This window comes from Engystomops pustulosus, unplaced genomic scaffold, assembly GCF_040894005.1.
Source record: "Engystomops pustulosus unplaced genomic scaffold, aEngPut4.maternal MAT_SCAFFOLD_107, whole genome shotgun sequence".
Taxonomy (NCBI): Eukaryota; Metazoa; Chordata; class Amphibia; order Anura; family Leptodactylidae; genus Engystomops; species Engystomops pustulosus.
In genome coordinates, this window is record NW_027284989.1 from 192,791 (window position 1) to 218,501 (window position 25,711).

Here is a 25,711-nt window from a genome sequence, read left to right on the forward strand (position 1 = left end):
CCTATGATTGGTGGTGGAAGATCCCTATGAATGGTGGTGGAAGATCTCTATGATTGGTGGTGGAAGATCTCTATGATTGGTGGTGGTCATGAATACGTAGTGAGGTGGGTAAGCATTATACTCGTGGAAGATCCATATGATTGGTGGTGGAAGATCCATATGATTGGTGGTGGAAGATCCATATGATTGGTGGTGGAAGATCCCTATGATTGTTGGTTTTAGATCCCTATGATTGTTGGTTTTAGATCCCTAAGATTGTTGGTGGTAGATCCCTATGATTGGTGGTGGTAGATTCATATGATTGGTGGTGGTAGATTCATATGATTGGTGGTGGAAGATCCATATGTTTGGTGGCGGTCATGAGTAAGTAGTGAGGTGTGTAGGTATTATACTGGTGGAAGATCCCTATGATTGGTGGTGGTAGATCCATATGATTGGTGTTGGTAGATCCCTATGATTGGTGGTGAAAGGTCCGTATGATTGGTGGTGGAAGATCCCTATGAATGGTGGTGGTAGATCTCTATGATTGGTGGTGGAAGATCTCTATGATTGGTGGTGGAAGATCTCTATGATTGGTGGTGGAAGATCCATATGATTGGTGGTGGAAGGTCCATATGATTGGTGGTGGTCATGAATAAGTAGTGAGGTGTGTAAGCATTATACTGGTGGAAGATCCATATGATTGGTGGGGGAAGATCCCTATGATTAGTGGTGGTAGATCCCCACGATTGATGGTGGAAGATCCCTATGATTGGTGGTGGTAGATCCTTATGATTGGCGGTGGAAGATCTGTATGGTTGGTGGTGGGCATGAATACGTAGTGAGGTGTGTAAGCATTATACTGGTGGAAGATCCATATGATTGTTGGTGGAAGATCTCTATAAATGGTGGTGGTCATGAATAAGTAGTGAGGTGTGTAAGCATTATACTGTTGGAGGGTCCATATAATTGGTGGTGGAAGATCCATATGATTGGTGGTGGTCATGAATAATTAGTGAGGTGTGTGAGCATTATACTGATGGAAGATCCCTATGATTGGTGGTGGAAGATCACTGTGATTGGTGGTGGATGATCCCTATGAATAGTGGTGGAAGATCCTATGATTGGTGGTGGTAGATCCATATGATTGGTGGTGGTAGATCCATATGATTGGTGGTGGAAGATCCATATGATTGGTGGTGGTCATGAGTAAGTAGTGAGGTGTGTAAGTATTATACTGGTGGAAGATCCCTATTATTGGTGGTGGAAGATCACTGTGATTGGTGGTGGAAGATCCCTATGAATGGTGGTGGAAGATCCTATGATTGGGGGTGGTAGATCCATATGATTGGTGGTGGAAGATCACTGTGATTGGTGGTGGAAGATCCCTATGATTAGTGGTGGAAGATCACAGTGATTGATGGTGGAAGATCCCTATGAATGGTGGTGGAAGATCCATATGATTTTTCATGGAAGATCTCTATGATTGGTGGTGGAAGATCTCTATGATTGGTGGTGGTCATGAATACGTAGAGAGGTGTGTAAGCATTATACTGGTGGAAGATCCATATGATTGTTGGTGGAAGATCCATATGATTGGTGATGGAAGATCCATATGATTGGTGATGGTCATGAGTAAGTAGTGAGGTGTGTAAGTAATATACTAGTGGAAGATCCCTATGATTGGTGGTGGAAGATCCATATGATTGGTGGTGGAAGATCCCTTTGATTGGTGGTGGTAAATCCAAATGATTGGTCGTGGTAGATCCATATGATTGGTGGTGGAAGATCCCTATGATTGGTGGTGGAAGATCCCTATGATTGGTGGTGGTAGATCCCTATGTTTGGTGGTGGAGGGTCCCTATGACTGGTGGTGGTAGATCCCTATGATTGGTGGTGGAAGATCCATATGATTGGTGGTGGTAGATCCATATGATTGGTGGTGGAAGATCCATATGATTGGTGATGGTCATGAGTAAGTAGTGAGGTGTGTAAGTATTATACTAGTGGAAGATCCCTATGATTGTTTGTGGAAGATCCCTATGATTGGTGGTGGAAGATCCCTATGATTGGTAGTGGAATATCCCTATGATTGGTGGTGGATGATCTCTATAATTGGTGGTGGAAGATCTTTATGATTGGTGGTGGTCATGAATACGTAGTGAGGTGTGTAAGCATTATACTGGTGGAGGGTCCCTATGATTGGTGGTGGAAGATCCCTATGATTAGTGGTGGAAGATCACAGTAATTGATGGTGGAAGATCCCTATGAATGGTGGTGGAAGATCCATATGATTTTTGATGGAAGATCTCTATGATTGGTGGTGGAAGATCTCTATGATTGGTGGTGATCATGAATACGTAGTGAGGTGTGTAAGCATTATACTGGTGGAAGATCCATATGATTGTTGGTGGAAGATCCATATGATTGGTGATGGTCATGAGTAAGTAGTGAGGTGTGTAAGTAATATACTAGTGGAAGATCCCTATGATTGGTGGTGGAAGATCCCTATGATTGGTAGTGGAAGATCCCTATGATTGGTGGTGGATGATCTCTATAATTGGTGGTGGAAGATCTCTATGAATGGTGGTGGAAGATCCATATGATTTTTGGTGGAAGATCTCTATGATTGGTGGTGGAAGATCTCTATGATTGGTGGTAGAAGGTCCATATGATTGGTGGTGGTCATAAATAAGTAATGAGGTGTGTGAGCATTATACAGATGGAAGATCCCTATGATTGGTGGTGGAAGATCCCTATTATTGGTGGTGGAAGATCACTGTGATTGGTGGTGGAAGATCCCTATGAATGGTGGTGGAAGATCCTATAATTGGTGGTGGTAGATCCATATGATTGGTGGTGGAAGATCCATATGATTGGTGGTGGTAGATCCATATGATTGGTGGTGGAAGATCCATATGATTGGTGGTGGTCATGAGTAAGTAGTGAGGTGTGTGAGTATTATACTGGTTGAAGATCCATATGATTGTTTGTGGAAGATCCATATGATTGGTGGTGGAAGATCCCTATGATTGGTGGTGGAAGATCACTGTGATTGGTGGTGAAAGGTCCATATGATTGGTGGTGGAAGATCACTGTGATTGGTGGTGGAAGATCCCTATGAATGGTGGTGGAAGATCCCTATGATTGGTGGTGGTAGATCCATATGATTGGTGGTCGTAGATCCATATGATTGGTGGTGGTAGATCCATATGATTGGTGGTGGAAGATCCATATGATTGGTGGTAGAAGATCCATATGATTGGTGGTGGTAAATCCATATGATTGGTGGTGAAAGGTCCATATGATTGGTGGTGGTAGATCTCTATGATTGGTGGTGGAAGATCTCTATGATTGGTGGTGGAAGATCTCTATGATTGGTGGTGGAAGATCTCTATGATCGGTGGTGGTCATAAATAAGTAGTGAGGTGTGTAAGCATTATACTGGTGGAGGATCCATATAATTGGTGGTGAAAGGTCCATATGATTGGTGGTGGAAGATCCCTATGATTGTTGGTGGAAGATCCCTATGATTGTTGGTGGAAGATCCCTATGATTGTTGGTGGTAGATCCCTATGATTGGTGGTGGTAGATTCATATGATTGGTGGTGGAAGATCCATATGTTTGTTGGCGGACATGAGTAAGTAGTGAGGTGTGTTAGTATTATACTGGTGGAAGATCCCTATGATTGGTGGTGGTAGATCCATATGATTGGTTTTGGTAGATCCAAATGATTGGTGGTGGAAGATCCATATGATTGGTGTTGAAAGGTCCATATGATTGGTGGTGGTAGATCTCTATGATTGGTGGTGGAAAATCTCCATGATTGGTGGTGAAAGATCTCTATGATTGGTGGTGGAAGATCCATATGATTGGTGGTGGAAGGTCCATATGATTGGTGGTGGTCATGAATAAGGAGTGAGGTGTGTAAGCATTATACTGGTGGAAGATCCATATGATTGTTGGTGGAAGATCTCTATGATTGGTTATGGAAGATCTATAAGATTGGTGTTGGTCATGAATACGTAGTGAGGTGTGTAAGCATTATACTGGTGGAAAATCCATATGATTGTTGGTGGAAGATCTCTATAAATGGTGGTGGTCATGAATAAGTAGTGAGGTGTGTAAGCATTATACTGGTGGAGGGTCCCTATGATTGGTGGTGGAAGATCCCTATGAATGGTGGTGGAAGATCTCTATGATTGGTGGTGGAAGATCTCTATGATTGGTGGTGGTCATGAATACGTAGTGAGGTGGGTAAGCATTATACTCGTGGAAGATCCATATGATTGGTGGTGGAAGATCCATATGATTGGTGGTGGAAGATCCATATGATTGGTGGTGGAAGATCCCTATGATTGTTGGTTTTAGATCCCTATGATTGTTGGTTTTAGATCCCTAAGATTGTTGGTGGTAGATCCCTATGATTGGTGGTGGTAGATTCATATGATTGGTGGTGGTAGATTCATATGATTGGTGGTGGAAGATCCATATGTTTGGTGGCGGTCATAAGTAAGTAGTGAGGTGTGTAGGTATTATACTGGTGGAAGATCCCTATGATTGGTGGTGGTAGATCCATATGATTGGTGTTGGTAGATCCCTATGATTGGTGGTGAAAGGTCCGTATGATTGGTGGTGGAAGATCCCTATGAATGGTGGTGGTAGATCTCTATGATTGGTGGTGGAAGATCTCTATGATTGGTGGTGGAAGATCTCTATGATTGGTGGTGGAAGATCCATATGATTGGTGGTGGAAGGTCCATATGATTGGTGGTGGTCATGAATAAGTAGTGAGGTGTGTAAGCATTATACTGGTGGAAGATCCATATGATTGGTGGGGGAAGATCCCTATGATTAGTGGTGGTAGATCCCTACGATTGATGGTGGAAGATCCCTATGATTGGTGGTGGTAGATCCTTATGATTGGTGGTGGCAGATCCCTATGATTGGTGGTGGAAGATCCCTATGATTGGTGGTGGAAGATCCCTATGATTGGTGGTGGAAGATCCCTATGATTGGTGCTGGTAGATCCATATGATTGGTGGTGGTCATGAATACGTAGTGAGGTGTGTAAGCATTATTCTTGTGAAAGGTCCATATGATTGGTGGTGGAAGATCCCTATGATTGGTGGTGAAAGATCTCTATGATTGTTTATGGAAGATCTATAAGATTGGTGGTGGTCATGAAATACGTAGTGAGGTGTGTAAGCATTATACTGATGGAAGATCCCTATTATTGGTGGTGGAAGATCACTGTGATTGGTGGTGGAAGATCCCTATGAATGGTAGTGGAAGATCCTATGATTGGGGGTGGTAGATCCATATGATTGGTGGTGGAAGATCACTGTGATTGGTGGTGGAAGATCCCTATGATTGGTGGTGGAAGATCACTGTGATTGGTGGTGGAAGATCCCTATGATTGGTGGTGGAAGATCCCTGTGATTGGTGGTGGTAGATCCATATGATTGGTGGTGGAAGATCCATATGATTGGTGGTGGAAGATCCATATGATTGGTGGTGGTCATGAGTAAGTAGTGAGAGGTGTAAGTATTATACTGGTGGAAGGTCCATATGATTGGTGGTGGTCATGATGAGAACTACTCTTCTATGTTTGCCAGTGGTGTGGAGAGATCTGCAGCGGGAGCTCTGGATGTCTGTGGTCCTTGCCTAATGCTCTTTGCTAATGGTGGTAACTAGTAGTAAGCTGCTTCTATTTGGTCTTCAGATCTTCATTGTCAAGGCCTGATGGTTTATAGCACTTGTGTAAGTCCATGTGCCCAGACGTGCCAGTCATTGTCAGCACCAGAAGCCTGTGATGAGGAATGCACTGAGGGCTGCGCATGCCCGGAGAACATGTACTACAATACTCAGCTCAGCAGATGTGTGGAAAGGTATCTTCATCCAAGACACGTCTATTATAAGTCTGTACGTAACAATCGTGGATGAGCCAGATGACATCTGCATATTACTGTGTTTCCAGAAACCAGTGTCCATGTTACTTCCAAGGAATCGAATATCATCCAGGAGAAAACATTATCACCTTCCTCGGTAGATGGTAAGAACAACTAAATATGGGTGATGGAGAGGAGAAGGGCTGAGCACGTGTGCATGGACGAAAGAGAGGAGGAGGTATCTGACCTCATGTGGATAGATGATGAGGAGGAGGTGACTGACCTCATGTGCATATATGATGGAGAGGAGGAGGTGACTGACCTCATGTGGATAGATGATGAGGAGGAGGGGACTGACCTCATATAGATAGATGGAGAGGAGGAGGGCACTGACCTTATATAGATAGATGGAGAGGAGGAGGACTAACCTCATGTGGATAGATGATGGAGAGGAGGAGGTGACTGACCTCATGAGGATAGATGATGGAGAGGAGGAGGTGACTGACCTCATGTGGATAGATGATGGAGAGGAGGAGGTGACTGACCTCATGAGGATAGATGATGGAGAGGAGGAGGTGACTGACCTCATGTGGATAGATGATGGAGAGGAGGAGGGGATTGACCTCATGTGGATAGATGATGGAGAGGAGGAGGTGACTGACCTCATGTGGATAGATGATGGAGAGGAGGAGGTGACTGACCTCATGAGGATAAATGATGGAGAGGAGGAGGGGACTGACCTCATGTGGATAGATGATGGAGAGGAGGAGGTGACTGACCTCATGTGGATAGATGATGGAGAGGAGGAGGTGACTGACCTCATGAGGATAGATGATGGAGAGGAGGAGGTGACTGACCTCATGTGGATAGATGATGGAGAGGAGGAGGTATCTGACCTCATGTGGATAGATGATGGAGAGGAGGAGGTGACTGACCTCATGTGCATATATGATGGAGAGGAGGAGGTGACTGACCTCATGTGAATAGATGATGAGGAGGAGGGGACTAACCTCATATAGATAGATGGAGAGGAGGAGGGGACTGACCTTATATAGATAGATGGAGAGGAGGAGGACTAACCTCATGTGGATAGATGATGGAGAGGAAAAGGGCTGAGCACGTGTGCATGGACGAAAGAGAGGAGGAGGTATCTGACCTCATGTGGATAGATGATGAGGAGGAGGGGACTGACCTCATTTGGATAGATGATGAGGAGGAGGGGACTGACCTCATGTGGATAGATGGAGAGGAGGAGGTGACTGACCTCATGTGGATAGATGATGGAGAGGAGGAGGTATCTGACCTCATGTGGATAGATGATGGAGAGGAGGAGGTGACTGACCTCATGAGGATAGATGATGGAGAGGAGGAGGTGACTGACCTCATGTGGATAGATGATGGAGAGGAGGAGGTGACTGGCCTCATGTGGATAGATGATGGAGAGGAGGAGGGGACTGACCTCATGTGGATAGATGATGGAGAGGTGGGGACTGACCACTTGTGGATAGATGATGGAGAGGTGGGGACTGACCTCATGTGGATAGATGGAGAGGAGGAGGGGACTGACCTCATATAGATAGATGGAGAGGAGGAGGTGACTGACCTCATGTGGATAGATGATGGAGAGGAGGAGGTGACTGACCTCATATAGATAGATGGAGAGGAGGAGGACTAACCTCATGTGGATAGATGATGGAGAGGAGAAGGGCTGAGCACGTGTGCATGGACGAAAGAGAGGAGGAGGTATCTGACCTCATGTGGATAGATGATGAGGAGGAGGGGACTGACCTCATGTGGATAGATGGAGAGGAGGAGGTGACTGACCTCATGTGGATAGATGATGGAGAGGAGGAGGTATCTGACCTCATGTGGATAGATGATGGAGAGGAGGAGGTGACTGACCTCATGTGGATAGATGATGGAGAGGAGGAGGGGGACTAACCTCATGTGGATAGATGATGGAGAGGAGGAGGTGACTAACCTCATGTGGATAGATGATGGAGAGGAGGAGGTGACTGACCTCATGTGAATAGATGATGGAGAGGAGGAGGTGACTGACCTCATGTGGATAGATGATGGAGAGGAGGAGGTGACTGACCTCATGTGGATAGATGATGGAGAGGAGGAGGTGACTGACCTCATGTGGATAGATGATGGAGAGGAGGAGGGGACTAACCTCATGTGGATAGATGATGGAGAGGAGGAGGTGACTAACCTCATGTGGATAGATGATGGAGAGGAGGAGGTGACTGACCTCATGTGGATAGATGATGAGGAGGAGGGGACTGACCTCATGTGGATAGATGATGGAGAGGAGGAGGTGACTGACCTCATGTGGATAGATGATGGAGAGGAGGAGGTGACTAACCTCATGTGGATAGATGATGGAGAGGAGGAGGGGATTGACCTCATGTGGATAGATGATGGAGAGGAGGAGGTGACTGACCTCATGTGGATAGATGATGGAGAGGAGGAGGGGACTAACCTCATGTGGATAGATGATGGAGAGGAGGAGGGGACTGACCTCTTGTGGATAGATGATGGAGAGGAGGAGGGGACTGACCTCTTGTGGATAGATGGAGAGGAGGAGGTGACTGACCTCATGTGGATAGATGATGGAGAGGAGGAGGTGACTGACCTCATGTGGATAGATGATGGAGAGGAGGAGGTGACTGACCTCATGTGGATAGATGATGGAGAGGAAGAGGACTAACCTCATGTGGATAGATGATGGAGAGGAGGAGGTGACTGACCTCATGTGGATAGATGATGGAGAGGAGGAGGTGACTGGCCTCATGTGGATAGATGATGGAGAGGAGGAGGGGACTGACCTCATGTGGATAGATGATGGAGAGGTGGGGACTGACCTCATGTGGATAGATGATGGAGAGGAGGAGGTGACTGACCTCATGTGGATAGATGATGGAGAGGAGGGGACTGACCTCTTGTGGATAGATGATGGAGAGGAGGAGGTGACTGACCTCATGTGGATAGGTGATGGAGAGGAGGAGGGTACTGACCTCATGTGGATAGATGATGGAGAGGAGGAGGTGACTGACCTCATGTGGATAGATGATGGAGAGGAGGAGGGGACTGACCTCATGTGGATAGATGATGGAGAGGAGGAGGGGACTGACCTCATGTGGATAGATGATGGAGAGGAGGAGGGGACTGACCTCATGTGGATAGATGATGGAGAGGAGGAGGGGACTGACCTCATGTGGATAGATGATGGAGAGGAGGAGGTGACTGAACTCAAGTGGATAGATGATGGAGAGGAGGAGGTGACTGACCTCATGTGGATAGATGATGGAGAGGAGGAGGGGACTAACCTCATGTGGATGGATGATGGAGAGGAGGAGGGGACTGACCTCATGTGAATAGATGATGGAGAGGAGGAGGTGACTGATCTCATGTGGATAGATGATGGAGAGGAGGAGGTGACTGACCTCATGTGGATAGATGATGGAGAGGTGGGGACTGACCTCATGTGGATAGATGATGGAGAGGAGGAGGTGACTGACCTCATGTGGATAGATGATGGAGAGGAGGAGGGGACTGACCTCATGTGGGTAGATGATGGAGAGGAGGAGGGGACTGACCACTTGTGGATAGGTGATGGAGAGGAGGAGGGTACTGACCTCATGTGGATAGATGATGGAGAGGAGGAGGTTACTGACCTCATGTGGGTAGATGATGGAGAGGAGGAGGGGACTGACCTCATGTGGATAGATGATGGAGAGGTGGGGACTGACCTCATGTGGGTAGATGATGGAGAGGAGGAGGGGACTGACCTCTTGTGGATAGATGATGGAGAAGAGGAGGTGACTGATCTCATGTGGATAGATGATGTAGATGAGGAGGTGACTGACCTCATGTGGATAGATGATGGAGAGGAGGAGGGGACTGACCTCTTGTGGATAGATGATGGAGAGGAGGAGGTGACTGACCTCATGTGGATAGATGATGGAGAGGAGGAGGTGACTGACCTCATGTGGATAGATGATGGAGAGGAGGAGGTGATTGACCTCATGTGGATAGATGATGGAGAGGAGGAGGGGACTGACCTCATGTGGGTAGATGATGGAGAGGAGGAGGGGACTGACCTCATGTGGGTAGATGATGGAGAGGAGGAGGAATAAACTCATGTGGATAGATGATGGAGAGGAGGAGGTGACTGACCTCATGTGCATGGACGTAAGAGAGGAGGAGGTATCTGACCTCATGTGGATAGATGATGAGGAGGAGGTGACTGACCTCATGTGCATATATGATGGAGAGGAGGAGGTGACTGACTTCATGTGGATAGATGGAGATGAGGAGGACTAACCTCAGGTGGATAGATGATGGAAAGGAGGAGGGGACTGACCTCATGTGGGTAGATGATGGAGAGGAGGAGGGGACTGACCTCATGTGGAAAGATGATGGAGAGGAAGAGGTGACTGACCTCATGTGGATAGATGATGGAGAGGAGGAGGTGACTGACCTCATGTGGATAGATGATGGAGAGGAGGAGGTGACTGGCCTCATGTGGATAGATGATGGAGAGGAGGAGGTGACTGACCTCATGTGGATAGATGATGGAGAGGAGGAGGGGACTGACCTCATGTGGGTAGATGATAAAGAGGAAGAGGGGACTGACCTCATGTGGATAGATGATGGAGAGGAGGAGGTTACTGACCTCATGTGGATGGATGATGGAGAGGAGGAGGTGACTGACCTCATGTGCATAGATGATGGAGAGGAGGAGGGGACTGACCTCATGTGGATAGATGATGGAGAGGAGGAGGTGACTGACCTCATGTGGGTAGATGATGGAGAGGAGGAGGGGACTGACCTCATGTGGATAGATGATGGAGAGGAGGAGGGGACTGACCTCTTGTGGATAGATGATGGAGAGGAGGAGGGGACTGACCTCATGTGGATAGATGATGGAGAGGAGGAGGTGACTGACCTCATGTGGATAGATGATGGAGAGGAGGAGGGGATTGACCTCATGTGGATAGATGATGGAGAGGAGGAGGTGACTGACCTCATGTGGGTAGATGGTGGAGAGGAGGAGGACTAACCTCATGTGGATAGGTGATGGAGAGGAGGAGGGGACTGACCTCATGTGGGTAGATGATGGAGAGGAGGAGGGGACTGACCTCTTGTGGATAGATGGAGAGGAGGAGGTGACTGACCTCATGTGGATAGATGATGGAGAGGAGGAGGTGACTGACCTCATGTGGATAGATGATGGAGAGGAGGAGGGGACTGACCTCTTGTGGATAGATGGAGAGGAGGAGGGGACTGACCTCATGTGGATAGATGATGGAGAGGAGGAGGTGACTGACCTCATGTGGATAGATGATGGAGAGGAAGGAGGGGACTGACCTCATGTGGATAGATGCTGGAGAGGAGGAGGTGACTGACCTCATGTGGATAGATGATGGAGAGGAGGAGGGGACTGACCTCATGTGGGTAGATGATGGAGAGGAGGAGGGGACTGACCACTTGTGGATAGATGATGACCTCATGTGGATAGGTGATGGAGAGGAGGAGGGTACTGACCTCTTGTGGATAGATGATGGAGAGGAGGAGGTGACTGACCTCATGAGGTCAGCCCCCTCCTCCTCTCCATCATCTATCCACATGAGGTCAGTCCCCTCCTCCTCTCCATCATCTATCCACATGAGGTCAGTCCCCTCCTCCTCTCCATCATCTATCCACATGAGGTCAGTCACCTCCTCCTCTCCATCATCTATCCACATGAGGTCAGTCCCCTCCTCCTCTCCATCATCTATCCACATGAGGTTAGTCCTCCTCCTCTCCATCATCTACCCACATGAGGTCAGTCCCCTCCTCTTCTCCATCATCTATCCACAACTGACCTCATGTGGATAGATGATGGAGAGGAGGAGGTGACTGACCTCATGTGGATAGATGATGGAGAGGAGGAGGGGATTGACCTCATGTGGATAGATGATGGAGAGGAGGAGGTGACTGACCTCATGTGGGTAGATGGTGGAGAGGAGGAGGACTAACCTCATGTGGATAGGTGATGGAGAGGAGGAGGGGACTGACCTCATGTGGGTAGATGATGGAGAGGAGGAGGGGACTGACCTCTTGTGGATAGATGGAGAGGAGGAGGTGACTGACCTCATGTGGATAGATGATGGAGAGGAGGAGGTGACTGACCTCATGTGGATAGATGATGGAGAGGAAGGAGGGGACTGACCTCATGTGGATAGATGATGGAGAGGAGGAGGTGACTGACCTCATGTGGATAGATGATGGAGAGGAGGAGGGGACTGACCTCATGTGGGTAGATGATGGAGATGGAGGAGGTGACTGACCTCATGTGGGTAGATGATGGAGAGGAGGAGGTGACTGACCTCATGTGGATAGGTGATGGAGAGGAGGAGGGGACTGACCTCTTGTGGATAGATGATGGAGAGGAGGAGGTGACTGACCTCATGTGGATAGATGATGGAGAGGAGGAGGTGACTGAACTCATGTGGGTAGATGATGGAGAGGAGGAGGACTAACCTCATGTGGATAGATGATGGAGAGGAGGAGGTGACTGACCTCATGTGGATAGATGATGGAGAGGAGGAGGTGACTGACCTCATGTGGATAGATGATGGAGAGGAGGAGGTGACTGACCTCATGTGGATAGATGATGGAGAGGAGGAGGGGACTGACCTCATGTGGGTAGATGATGGAGAGGAGGAGGGGACTGACCACTTGTGGATAGATGATGGAGAGGAGGAGGTGACTGACCTCATGTTGATAGGTGATGGAGAGGAGGAGGGTACTGACCTCATGTGGATAGATGATGGAGAGGAGGAGGTGACTGACCTCATGTGGGTAGATGATGGAGAGGAGGAGGTGACTGACCTCATGTGGATAGGTGATGGAGAGGAGGAGGGGACTGACCTCTTGTGGATAGATGATGGAGAGGAGGAGGTGACTGACCTCATGTGGATAGATGATGGAGAGGAGGAGGTGACTGAACTCATGTGGGTAGATGATGGAGAGGAGGAGGACTAACCTCATGTGGATAGATGATGGAGAGGAGGAGGTGACTGACCTCATGTGGATAGATGATGGAGAGGAGGAGGTGACTGACCTTATGTGGATAGATGATGGAGAGGAGGAGGTGACTGACCTCATGTGGATAGATGATGGAGAGGAGGAGGGCTGACCTCATGTGGATAGATGATGGAGAGGAGGAGGGGACTAACCTCATGTGGATAGATGATGGAGAGGAGGAGGGGACTGACCTCTTGTGGATAGATGATGGAGAGGAGGAGGGGACTGACCTCTTGTGGATAGATGATGGAGAGGAGGAGGTGACTGACCTCATGTGGATAGATGATGGAGAGGAGGAGGGGACTGACCTCATGTGGATAGATGATGGAGAGGAGGAGGGGACTGACCTCTTGTGGATAGATGATGGAGAAGAGGAGGGGACTGACCTCATGTGGGTAGATGATGGAGAGGAGGAGGACTAACCTCATGTGGATAGATGATGGAGAGGAGGAGGTGACTGACCTCATGTGGATAGATGATGGAGAGGAGGAGGTGACTGACCTCATGTGGATAGATGATGGAGAGGAGGAGGGGACTGACCTCATGTGGATAGATGATGGAGAGGAGGAGGGGACTGACCTCATGTGGATAGATGATGGAGAGGAGGAGGGGGCTGACCTCTTGTGGATAGATGATGGAGAGGAGGAGGGGACTGACCTCATGTGGATAGATGATGGAGAGGAGGAGGGGACTGACCTCTTGTGGATAGATGATGGAGAGGAGGAGGGCTGCCTCTCGTCGATAAGCCACATTATCACATTCTCTCCTGTTTTTCATTTGCAGCCTCTGTGTAGATGGAATAATGAAGTGTGAAGCCAACAAGTTAGGTAAGACATGCTGGTTGATGTGCTCCACAAGTGATCCCTAGTGGCCTCTCATCTACAATTATGTGGTTGATGCAGACTGTTAAGCACATGACCTGGAGTTGGGTACTTCTCCTGTGGATGGCTGGGGTGCCATGACTAGGACTATAGCCAATACCTTACTTGGGGCCAGGGATGTCTGCAGGTGACTGTGACATGATGACTAGACCTGACACCAAATACTTACTTCTCTTTGGGATTCTTAGGCTTGGCCACAGCCAAAACCCCTAACCTGGGGTTGGGCACCTATGTGTATGGCTGTGTCAGTATGACTATTGCCCAGACCCTTGACCAAGAATGGAGTAATTCTCCTGGGAATGGCTACGGCTGTTACACTTTGACTAGGCCTGGACCCTTGGGACAGAGTAATTCTCCTGCAGGTTACAGTTCAGACCTATAGACAAAATACACCTTGACTTGGCCTTCAACCCAGACCCCTGACCTTAAAGTAATAAGAAACTGAACGTGTCCGCTGGCAGCAAACAGAACCCAACATGACTGTACCTCACAAAGTGAGATTTCTGGGCCACCCAGATGGCTTTATCAAAAGTGAGGGCAATAGGGGGTATCTGGGGTATCAGAGATAGGGGACACTGCCTATCTGTACATACATGATGTTTAGAGACTGGAGGAGTCCTGCATGTTGCTGTATAAGGGCAGGTTATGACTGCTTCTCTGTGGCTCCTGTAGGACATGGATGTCCATCTGGTCAAATCTATCACAACTGCAGCAGCCCAGAGGTGGACCCAGAACTGAACCAGGAGAAGACATGTGAAGACCAGCTTCTGAATGTCACCGCATCCTCCAATGTCCCCTGTGTGTCTGGCTGCGTCTGCCCGAGAGGGTATGTATCCCAGTATGTAGGTCATAAGTCCAGGGTCACAAAAATAACCCAAAGGTGGCAAAACAATTAAGAAATCATCAGTAAGTGACCCTTACTGGCACTTCCCTCCCTCATCCCCCATCACTGGTACCATCACTCTCATTATTCATCCATAACCCTCACTGTCAGGAGCTGCGGCCGCGTGTACCAGAGAGGCCCCAGCTGCCGCACATACCGGAGGTCATAGAGTGACATGTATCTATGGTGATAGTAATGCCAACCATGATGATGGTGATGTCAGAGAAGAGGATGATGATGGCTCTCTAGTTATAGTGACGGCTCTGGTAATGGTGACGGCTCTGGTAATAGTGACGGCTCTGGTGATGGTGACCGCTCTGGTAATAGTGACGGCTCTGGTGATGGTGACTGCTCTGGTAATGGTGAGGGCTCTGGTAATGGTGACGGCTCTGGTAATGGAGACGGCTCTGATGATGGTGAGGGCTCTGGTGATGGTGACCGCTCTGGTAATAGTGACGGCTCTGGTGATGGTGAGGGCTCTGGTGATGGTGAGGGCTCTGGTAATGGTGAGGGCTCTGGTAATGGTGAGGGCTCTGGTAATGGTGACGGCTCTGGTAATGGTGAGGGCTCTGGTGATGGTGAGGGCTCTGGTGATGGTGACGGCTCTGGTAATGGTGAGGGCTCTGGTAATGGTGAGGGCTCTGGTAATGGTGACGGCTCTGGTAATGGTGAGGGCTCTGGTAATGGTGAGGGCTCTGGTGATGGTGACCGCTCTGGTAATAGTGACGGCTCTGGTGATGGTGAGGGCTCTGGTAATGGTGAGGGCTCTGGTAATGGTGATGGCTCTGGTGATGGTGAGGGCTCTGGTAATGGTGAGGGCTCTGGTAATGGTGATGGCTCTGGTGATGGTGACGGCTCTGGTAATGGTGATGGCTCTGGTGATGGTGACGTCTCTGGTAATGGTGAGGACTCTGGTAATGGTGACCGCTCTGGTGATGGTGACGGCTCTGGTGATGGTGACGGCTCTGGTAATGGTGATGGCTCTGGTAATGGTGATGGCTCTGGTGATGGTGACGGCTCTGGTGATGGTGATGGCTCTGGTAATGTTGAGGGCTCTGGTAATGGTGACGGCTTTGGTAATGGTGAGGGCTCTGCTAATGGTGAGGGCTCTGGTAATGGTGAGGGCTCTGGTAATGGTGAGTGCTCTGGTGATGGTGACGGCTTTGGTAATGGTGAGGGCTCTGGTGATGGTGAGGGCTCTGGTGATGGTGACCGCTCTGGTAATAGTGACGGCTCTGGTGATGGTGACGGCTCTGGTGATGGTGACGGCTCTGGTGATGGTGAGGGCTCTGGTGATGGTGAGGGCTCTGGTAATGGTGACGGCTCTGGTGATGGTGACGGCTCTGGTAATGGTGAGGGCTCTGGTAATGGTGAGGGCTCTGGTGATGGTGAGGGCTCTGGTGATGGTGACGGCTCTGGTAATGGTGAGGGCTCTGGTAATGGTGACGGCTCTGGTAATGGTGAGGGCTCTGGTGATGGTGACGGCTCTGGTAATGGTGAGGGCTCTGGTAATGGTGAGGGCTCTCTCACACAGGATATACAGGCAGGGGGCGGGGCTGTGACTACCTCTCACACAGGATATACAGGCAGGGGGCGGGGCTGTGACCACCTCTCACACAGGATATACAGGCAGGGGGCGGGGCTGTGACTACCTCTCACACAGGATATACAGGCTGGGGGCGGGGCTGTGACTACCTCTCACACAGGATATACAGGCAGGGGGCGGGGCTGTGACCACCTCTCACACAGGATATACAGGCAGGGGGTGGGGCTGTGACCACCTCTCACACAGGATATACAGGCAGGGGGTGGGGCTGTGACCACCTCTCACACAGGATATACAGGCAGGGGGCGGGGCTGTGACCACCTCTCACACAGGATATACAGGCAGGGGGCGGGGCTGTGACCACCTCTCACACAGGATATACAGGCAGGGGGCGGGGCTGTGACCACCTCTCACACAGGATATACAGGCAGGGGGCGGGGCTGTGACCACCTCTCACACAGGATATACAGGCAGGGGGCGGGGCTGTGACTACCTCTCACACAGGATATACAGGCAGGGGGCGGGGCTGTGACTACCTCTCACACAGGATATGCAGGCAGGGGGCGGGCTGTGATTACCTCTCACAAAGGATATACAGGCAGGGGGCGGGCTGTGACTACCTCTCACACAGGATATACAGGCAGGGGGGGGCTGTGACTACCTCTCACACAGGATATACAGGCAGGGGGCGGGGCTGTGACCACCTCTCACACAGGATATACAGGCAGGGGGCGGGGCTGTGACTACCTCTCACACAGGATATACAGGCAGGGGGCGGGGCTGTGACTACCTCTCACACAGGATATGCAGGCAGGGGGCGGGCTGTGATTACCTCTCACAAAGGATATACAGGCAGGGGGCGGGCTGTGACTACCTCTCACACAGGATATACAGGCAGGGGGGGGCTGTGACTACCTCTCACACAGGATATACAGGCAGGAGGCGGGGCTGTGACTACCTCTCACACAGGATATACAGGCAGGGGGCGGGGCTGTGACTACCTCTCACACAGGATATACAGGTGGGGGGCGGGGCTGTGACTACCTCTCACACAGGATATACAGGCTCTCACGTGTGTAGACATGGCTCTGCTCTCGGCAGGTTGGTGAGGCACGGCACCGAGTGTCTGGAGCTGGAGGCCTGTCCCTGCTCATGGAAAGCCAAAGAATATTTCCCGGGAGACATTGTCAGCTCCTCCTGTCACACGTGGTGAGTGATACCCCTAAACCTGAGATCACCTCCCCCCGCATGTAGCGCCCCCATGTGGTTATTATCAGGCTATGTGTTCCAGTGTTTGCCGTCATGGCGCCTTCCAGTGCAGCTTCCACCCCTGCCCCTCCATGTGCACCTTCTACGGTGATCGCCATTTTCGGACATTCGACGGTCTGACCTTTGATTTTGTCGGAGCCTGTAAAGTTCATCTTGTGAAGGTAAGAGATGACGGGGTCCCATAGCATATCAAGGGGGTCACACAGATAGGAACTGGCAGGGCCGGACACATCCCCCAAAATACAAACCAGGGCCCAACCCCCAAAATACAAACCAGGGCCCAACCCCCAAAATACAAAACAGGGCCAGTCACAACCCCCAAAATACAAACCCGGGCCCAGCCCCTGTAAATACAAACTGGGGCCCAACCCCCAAAATACAAACTGGGACCCAACCCCCAAAATACAAACTGGGGCCCAACCCCCAAAATACAAACCAGGGCCCAACCCCCAAAATACAAACCAGGGCCCAACCCCCAAAATACAAACCCGGGCCCAGCCCCCGTAAATACAAACCAGGGCCCAACCCCCAAAATACAAACCAGGGCCAGACACAACCCCCAAAATACAAACCAGGGCCCAACCCCCAAAATACAAACCAGCGCCCAACCCCCAAAATATAAACTGGGGCCCAACCCCCAAAATACAAACCAGGGCCCAACCCCCAAAATACAAACCAGGGCCCAACCCCCAAATACAAACCCGGGCCCAGCCCCCGTAAATACAAACCAGGGCCCAACCCCCAAAATACAAACCAGGGCCAGACACAACCCCCAAAATACAAACCAGGGCCCAACCCCCAAAATACAAACCAGCGCCCAACCCCCAAAATATAAACTGGGGCCCAACTCCCAAAATATAAACTGGGGCCAGACGCAACCCCCAAAATACAAACCAGGGCCAGACACAACCCCCAAAATACAAACCAGGGCCCAACCCCCAAAATACAAACCAGGGCCCAACCCCCAAAATACAAACCAGGGCCCAGCCCCCCAAAATACAAACCCGAGCCCAACCCCGAAAATACAAACCAGGGCCGGACACTACCCTCAAAATACAAACCAGCGCCCAACCCCCAAAATACAAACCAGCGCCCAACCCCCAAAATATAAACCGGGGCCCAACCCCCAAAATATAAACCGGGGCCCAACTCCCAAAATATAAACTGGGGCCAGACACAACCCCCAAAATACAAACCAGGGCCAGACACAACCCCCAAAATACAAACCAGGGCCAGACACAACCCCCAAAATACAAACCAGGGCCAGACACAACCCCCAAAATACAAACCAGGGCCAGACACAACCCCCAAAATACAAACCAGGGCCAGACACAACCCCCAAAATACAAACCAGCGCCCAACCCCCAAAATATAAACCAGGGCCCAACCCCCAAAATATAAACCAGGGCCCAACTCCCAAAATATAAACTGGGGCCAGACACAACCCCCAAAATACAAACCAGGGCCAGACACAACCCCCAAAATACAAACCAGGGCCAGACACAACCCCCAAAATACAAACCAGGGCCAGACACAACCCCCAAAATACAAACCAGGGCCAGACACAACCCCCAAAATACAAACCAGGGCCCAACCCCCAAAATACAAACCAGGGCGAGACACAACCCCCAAAATACAAACCAGGGCCAGACACAACCCCCAAAATACAAACCAGGGCCAGACACAACCCCCAAAATACAAACCAGGGCCCAACCCCCAAAATACAAATTGTGACAGAACTTCACATAAATTTAGCACAAAAGTAATCTGCCCCCTGCTCCCTGCCCCCAGCCCATGCGCCCCCCGTGGTTTGGTGCCACATTCATTTGTTGATGTTAGTGGAGCCATAGATGGAATGAGATGAGTGAGAGATTGTGACCTCTGAGGGTCTATATGTACAGCAGGGTAATGAGGACCCCTTCATGTTCACATTAACCCTTTCCTCCCACAGGCACAGTCACCGGCCAACTTCTCTGTCACAGCAGAAAATGTCAACTGTCTCAGCAGTGGAGGGGTCTGCAGGAAGGTCGTCTCCATCACCCTGGGGCGATCCAGCATTCTATTCGATGATGACACGGGGAGCCCGGTAATGTGCATGGAGCCTCTGTCCAGTGACCGCCCCTTATCTCTAGTGTCATGTCCGACTAGAACGCCCTACTAATCATCTCAACTCGCTAAACTCTCTCCTCTCCAATCTGTAATTACTGCAACAGCTAGGCTCGCTACGCAGATGTCTCCAGTGTGGGCAAGTCCCTGCTCTGGGGCCTCCAGTGTGTGCCAGTCCCCGCTCTGGGGCCTCCAGTGTGTGCCAGTCCCCGCTCTGGGGCCTCCAGTGTGTGCCAGTCCCCGCTCTGGGGCCTCCAGTGTGGGCCAGTCCCCGCTCTGGGGCCTCCAGTGTGGGCCAGTCCCCGCTCTGGGGCCTCCAGTGTGTGCCAGTCCCCGCTCTGGGGCCTCCAGGGTGTGCCAGTCCCCGCTCTGGGGCCTCCAGTCTGGGCCAGTCCCCGCTCTGGGGCCTCCAGTCTGGGCCAGTCCCCGCTCTGGGGCCTCCAGTCTGGGCAAGTCCCCGCTCTGGGGCCTCCGGTCTGCTCTCTTCTACCTCGCTGCCCAGTCCTTGCTTTCTTCTACCTCGTTGCCCGCTCTCTGATCCTACAGTGATCTACGATTACTCTCTTTCTAAACTCAAAGCTCCCAGTCACGTCTCCAGGTCTTCTTCTGAGTTGCACCTATTCTCTGGAATGTCCTACCCTGGACTCTGACTAATACCTGACTTTCCATCTCTTGGTGCAGCTCTAGCACCTCCTGGTTACACCATCCCTCGGTGCCTGATACCATTATTCGGGGTTCCGTTGCACCCTGGTTTCTGTAGATCTCGATGGCCGCTGGTGACGGGTTCATTACTTATCTATCACTTTAGGAATGTCTGGACCTTCTGTGTCTCCTTCGTCCTCATGTTTTCATATGACCAGGTTATTGCTCCGCCCCCATGATCTGTACAGCGCTATGGAATGTGATGGCGCTGTATACATTGAGCTTATTATTCCGTCTTGCAGAGCTCCTCCAGTGTCATGGACAAGGCCCAGGAGGTCCACGTCTGGCAGGCGGGATTCTTCACCATTGTCCACTTCCCCCTGGAATACATTACATTACTGTGGGACCAGCGGACGACCCTCCATGTGCAGGCCGGGCCACAATGGCAGGTAATGTGTCCAGATGGTAGAGTCCCGGTCATGTCCTCTGCTCCGTCCTTACATGGTCCTTCTCTCCCAGGAGAAGCTGAGCGGAATGTGCGGAAATTATGACCTGAAAACAATCAATGAGATGAAAACTCCAGAAGAACTTGAGGTCCACAATCCCCAGGAATTCGGGAACAGCTGGACAGAAAGAGAGGTAGGAGGAAGGTCCAAGAGGTCCATAGGGGATGTCTCCAGTATAGAAGATGGAGAACAGTGCATTGTTTATCACAAATAATGTAAGGGGTTTCCAGGTCACTAGAACAGGGTTTTACACAATTACCACACAGGGTCCGGCTGGGGGACCAGTGAAATAGATTTTGGGGCCCCACCTACTGCTACATGGGAATGTTAGAGGTTCTGGATATACTCGAGTATAAAAAATGTGCTGATCTGCTCTTCTTTAAGCTTCCTTTGACCTTGTTTTTAAGAAGAAAGGGATTTAAAATTATGTAAATGAGCCTGAGGGGCTCCAGGGTCCTTTAACACCTATTGAGCCTGGAGCCCCTGAGGTTCATTTGCATAATCTAAAAGCTTTTCTTTTCTAAAGACAAGGGCATAAGAAGCTAAAAGAAGCGCAGATCCTGCCAGAGGGGAGGAGCACACACCAGTATGTCAGTACCAGAGGGAGGAGCACACACCAGTATGTCAGTACCAGAGGGAGGAGCACACACCAGTATGTCAGTACCAGAGGGAGGAGCACACACCAGTATGTCAGTACCAGAGGGAGGAGCACACACCAGTATGTCAGTACCAGAGGGAGGAGCACACACCAGTATGTCAGTACCAGAGGGAGGAGCACACACCAGTATGTCAGTACCAGAGCGAGGAGCACACACCAGTATGTCAGTACCAGAGGGAGGAGCACACACCAGTATGTCAGTACCAGAGGGAGGAGCACACACCAGTATGTCAGTACCAGAGGGGGAAGCACACACCAGTATGTCAGTACCAGAGGGAGGAGCACACACCAGTATGTCAGTACCAGAGGGAGGAGCACACACCAGTATGTCAGTACCAGAGGGGGGAGCGCACACCAGTATGTCAGTACCAGAGGGAGGAGCACACACCAGTATGTCAGTACCAGAGGGAGGAGCACACACCAGTATGTCAGTACCAGAGGGAGGAGCACACACCAGTATGTCAGTACCAGAGGGAGGAGCACACACCAGTATGTCAGTACCAGAGGGAGGAGCACACACCAGTATGTCAGTACCAGAGGGAGGAGCACACACCAGTATGTCAGTACCAGAGGGAGGAGCACACACCAGTATGTCAGTACCAGAGGGAGGAGCACACACCAGTATGTCAGTACCAGAGGGAGGAGCACACACCAGTATGTCAGTACCAGAGGGAGGAGCACACACCAGTATGTCAGTACCAGAGGGAGGAGCACACACCAGTATGTCAGTACCAGAGCTAGGAGCACACACCAGTATGTCAGTACCAGAGGGAGGAGCACACACCAGTATGTCAGTACCAGAGGGGGGAGCACACACCAGTATGTCAGTACCAGAGGGAGGAGCACACACCAGTATGTCAGTACCAGAGGGAGGAGCACACACCAGTATGTCAGTACCAGAGGGAGGAGCGCACACCAGTATGGCAGTACCAGAGGGGGGAGCGCACACCAGTATGTCAGTACCAGAGGGGGGAGCACACACCACTATGTCAGTACCAGAGGGAGGAGCACACACCAGTATGTCAGTACCAGAGGGAGGAGCACACACCAGTATGTCAGTACCAGAGGGAGGAGCACACACCAGTATGTCAGTACCAGAGGGAGGAGCACACACCAGTATGTCAGTACCAGAGGGAGGAGCACACACCAGTATGTCAGTACCAGAGCGAGGAGCACACACCAGTATGTCAGTACCAGAGGGAGGAGCACACACCAGTATGTCAGTACCAGAGGGAGGAGCACACACCAGTATGTCAGTACCAGAGGGGGAAGCACACACCAGTATGTCAGTACCAGAGGGGGGAGCACACACCACTATGTCAGTACCAGAGGGAGGAGCACACACCAGTATGTCAGTACCAGAGGGAGGAGCACACACCAGTATGTCAGTACCAGAGGGAGGAGCACACACCAGTATGTCAGTACCAGAGGGAGGAGCACACACCAGTATGTCAGTACCAGAGGGAGGAGCACACACCAGTATGTCAGTACCAGAGCGAGGAGCACACACCAGTATGTCAGTACCAGAGGGAGGAGCACACACCAGTATGTCAGTACCAGAGGGAGGAGCACACACCAGTATGTCAGTACCAGAGGGGGAAGCACACACCAGTATGTCAGTACCAGAGGGAAGAGCACACACCAGTATGTCAGTACCAGAGGGAGGAGCACACACCAGTATGTCAGTACCAGAGGGGGGAGCGCACACCAGTATGTCAGTACCAGAGGGAGGAGCACACACCAGTATGTCAGTACCAGAGGGAGGAGCACACACCAGTATGTCAGTACCAGAGGGAGGAGCACACACCAGTATGTCAGTACCAGAGGGAGGAGCACACACCAGTATGTCAGTACCAGAGGGAGGAGCACACACCAGTATGTCAGTACCAGAGGGAGGAGCACACACCAGTATGTCAGTACCAGAGGGAGGAGCACACACCAGTATGTCAGTACCAGAGGGAGGAGCACACACCAGTATGTCAGTACCAGAGGGAGGAGCACACACCAGTATGTCAGTACCAGAGGGAGGAGCACACACCAGTATGTCAGTACCAGAGGGAGGAGCACACACCAGTATGTCAGTACCAGAGCTAGGAGCACACACCAGTATGTCAGTACCAGAGGGAGGAGCACACACCAGTATGTCAGTACCAGAGGGGGGAGCACACACCAGTATGTCAGTACCAGAGGGAGGAGCACACACCAGTATGTCAGTACCAGAGGGAGGAGCACACACCAGTATGTCAGTACCAGAGGGAGGAGCGCACACCAGTATGGCAGTACCAGAGGGGGGAGCGCACACCAGTATGTCAGTACCAGAGGGGGGAGCACACACCACTATGTCAGTACCAGAGGGAGGAGCACACACCAGTATGTCAGTACCAGAGGGAGGAGCACACACCAGTATGTCAGTACCAGAGGGAGGAGCACACACCAGTATGTCAGTACCAGAGGGAGGAGCACACACCAGTATGTCAGTACCAGAGGGAGGAGCACACACCAGTATGTCAGTACCAGAGGGAGGAGCACACACCAGTATGTCAGTACCAGAGGGAGGAGCACACACCAGTATGTCAGTACCAGAGGGAGGAGCACACACCAGTATGTCAGTACCAGAGGGGGGAGCACACACCAGTATGTCAGTACCAGAGGGAGGAGCACACACCAGTATGTCAGTACCAGAGGGGGGAGCACACACCAGTATGTCAGTACCAGAGGGAGGAACACACACCAGTATGTCAGTACCAGAGGGAGGAGCACACACCAGTATGTCAGTACCAGAGGGAGGAGCACACACCAGTATGTCAGCACCAGAGGGAGGAGCACACACCAGTATGTCAGTACCAGAGGGAGGAGCACACACCAGTATGTCAGTACCAGAGGGAGGAGCACACACCAGTATGTCAGTACCAGAGGGAGGAGCACACACCAGTATGTCAGTACCAGAGGGAGGAGCAAACACCAGTATGTCAGTACCAGAGGGAGGAGCACACACCAGTATGTCAGTACCAGAGGGAGGAGCACACACCAGTATGTCAGTACCAGAGGGAGGAGCACACACCAGTATGTCAGTACCAGAGGGAGGAGCACACACCAGTATGTCAGTACCAGAGGGAGGAGCACACACCAGTATGTCAGTACCAGAGGGAGGAGCACACACCAGTATGTCAGTACCAGAGGGAGGAGCACACACCAGTATGTCAGTACCAGAGGGAGGAGCACACACCAGTATGTCAGTACCAGAGGGAGGAGCACACACCAGTATGTCAGTACCAGAGCTAGGAGCACACACCAGTATGTCAGTACCAGAGGGAGGAGCACACACCAGTATGTCAGTACCAGAGGGAGGAGCACACACCAGTATGTCAGTACCAGAGGGAGGAGCGCACACCAGTATGGCAGTACCAGAGGGGGGAGCGCACACCAGTATGTCAGTACCAGAGGGAGGAGCACACACCAGTATGTCAGTACCACAGTGAGGAGCACACACCAGTATGTCAGTACCAGAGGGAGGAGCACACACCAGTATGTCAGTACCAGAGGGAGGAGCACACACCAGTATGTCAGTACCAGAGGGAGGAGCACACACCAGTATGTCAGTACCAGAGGGAGGAGCACACACCAGTATGTCAGTACCAGAGGGAGGAGCACACACCAGTATGTCAGTACCAGAGGGAGGAGCACACACCAGTATGTCAGTACCAGAGGGAGGAGCACACACCAGTATGTCAGTACCAGAGGGGGGAGCACACACCAGTATGTCAGTACCAGAGGGGGGAGCACACACCAGTATGTCAGTACCAGAGGGAGGAACACACACCAGTATGTCAGTACCAGAGGGAGGAGCACACACCAGTATGTCAGTACCAGAGGGAGGAGCACACACCAGTATGTCAGTACCAGAGGGAGGAGCACACACCAGTTTGTCAGTACCAGAGGGAGGAGCACACACCAGTATGTCAGTACCAGAGGGAGGAGCACACACCAGTATGTCAGCACCAGAGGGAGGAGCACACACCAGTATGTCAATACTAGAGGGAGGTGCACACACCAGTATGTCAGTACCAGAGGGAGGAGCACACACCAGTATGTCAGTACCAGAGGGAGGAGCACACACCAGTATGTCAGTACCAGAGGGAGGAGCACACACCAGTATGTCAGTACCAGAGGGAGGAGCACACACCAGTATGTCAGTACCAGAGGGAGGAGCACACACCAGTATGTCAGTACCAGAGGGAGGAGCACACACCAGTATGTCAGTACCAGAGGGAG

At 51.0% G+C, this 25,711-nt stretch overlaps 1 protein-coding gene across 1 annotated transcript in view; it reads left to right on the top strand.

Moving 5' to 3' along the window:
• Positions 1-25,711, top strand: part of OTOG (otogelin) — a gene marked incomplete at its 5' end in the record, with an annotated part of 247,619 nt that overhangs the window by 97,882 nt on the left and 124,026 nt on the right. The window contains 9 exons of the mRNA XM_072131623.1: positions 5,706-5,871; positions 5,961-6,035; positions 13,732-13,775; positions 14,502-14,655; positions 17,360-17,467; positions 17,550-17,688; positions 19,479-19,613; positions 20,578-20,724; positions 20,795-20,914. Coding sequence (XP_071987724.1) covers positions 5,706-5,871; positions 5,961-6,035; positions 13,732-13,775; positions 14,502-14,655; positions 17,360-17,467; positions 17,550-17,688; positions 19,479-19,613; positions 20,578-20,724; positions 20,795-20,914 — 1,088 coding nt within the window. The remainder of the gene's footprint in view (positions 1-5,705; positions 5,872-5,960; positions 6,036-13,731; positions 13,776-14,501; positions 14,656-17,359; positions 17,468-17,549; positions 17,689-19,478; positions 19,614-20,577; positions 20,725-20,794; positions 20,915-25,711) is intronic.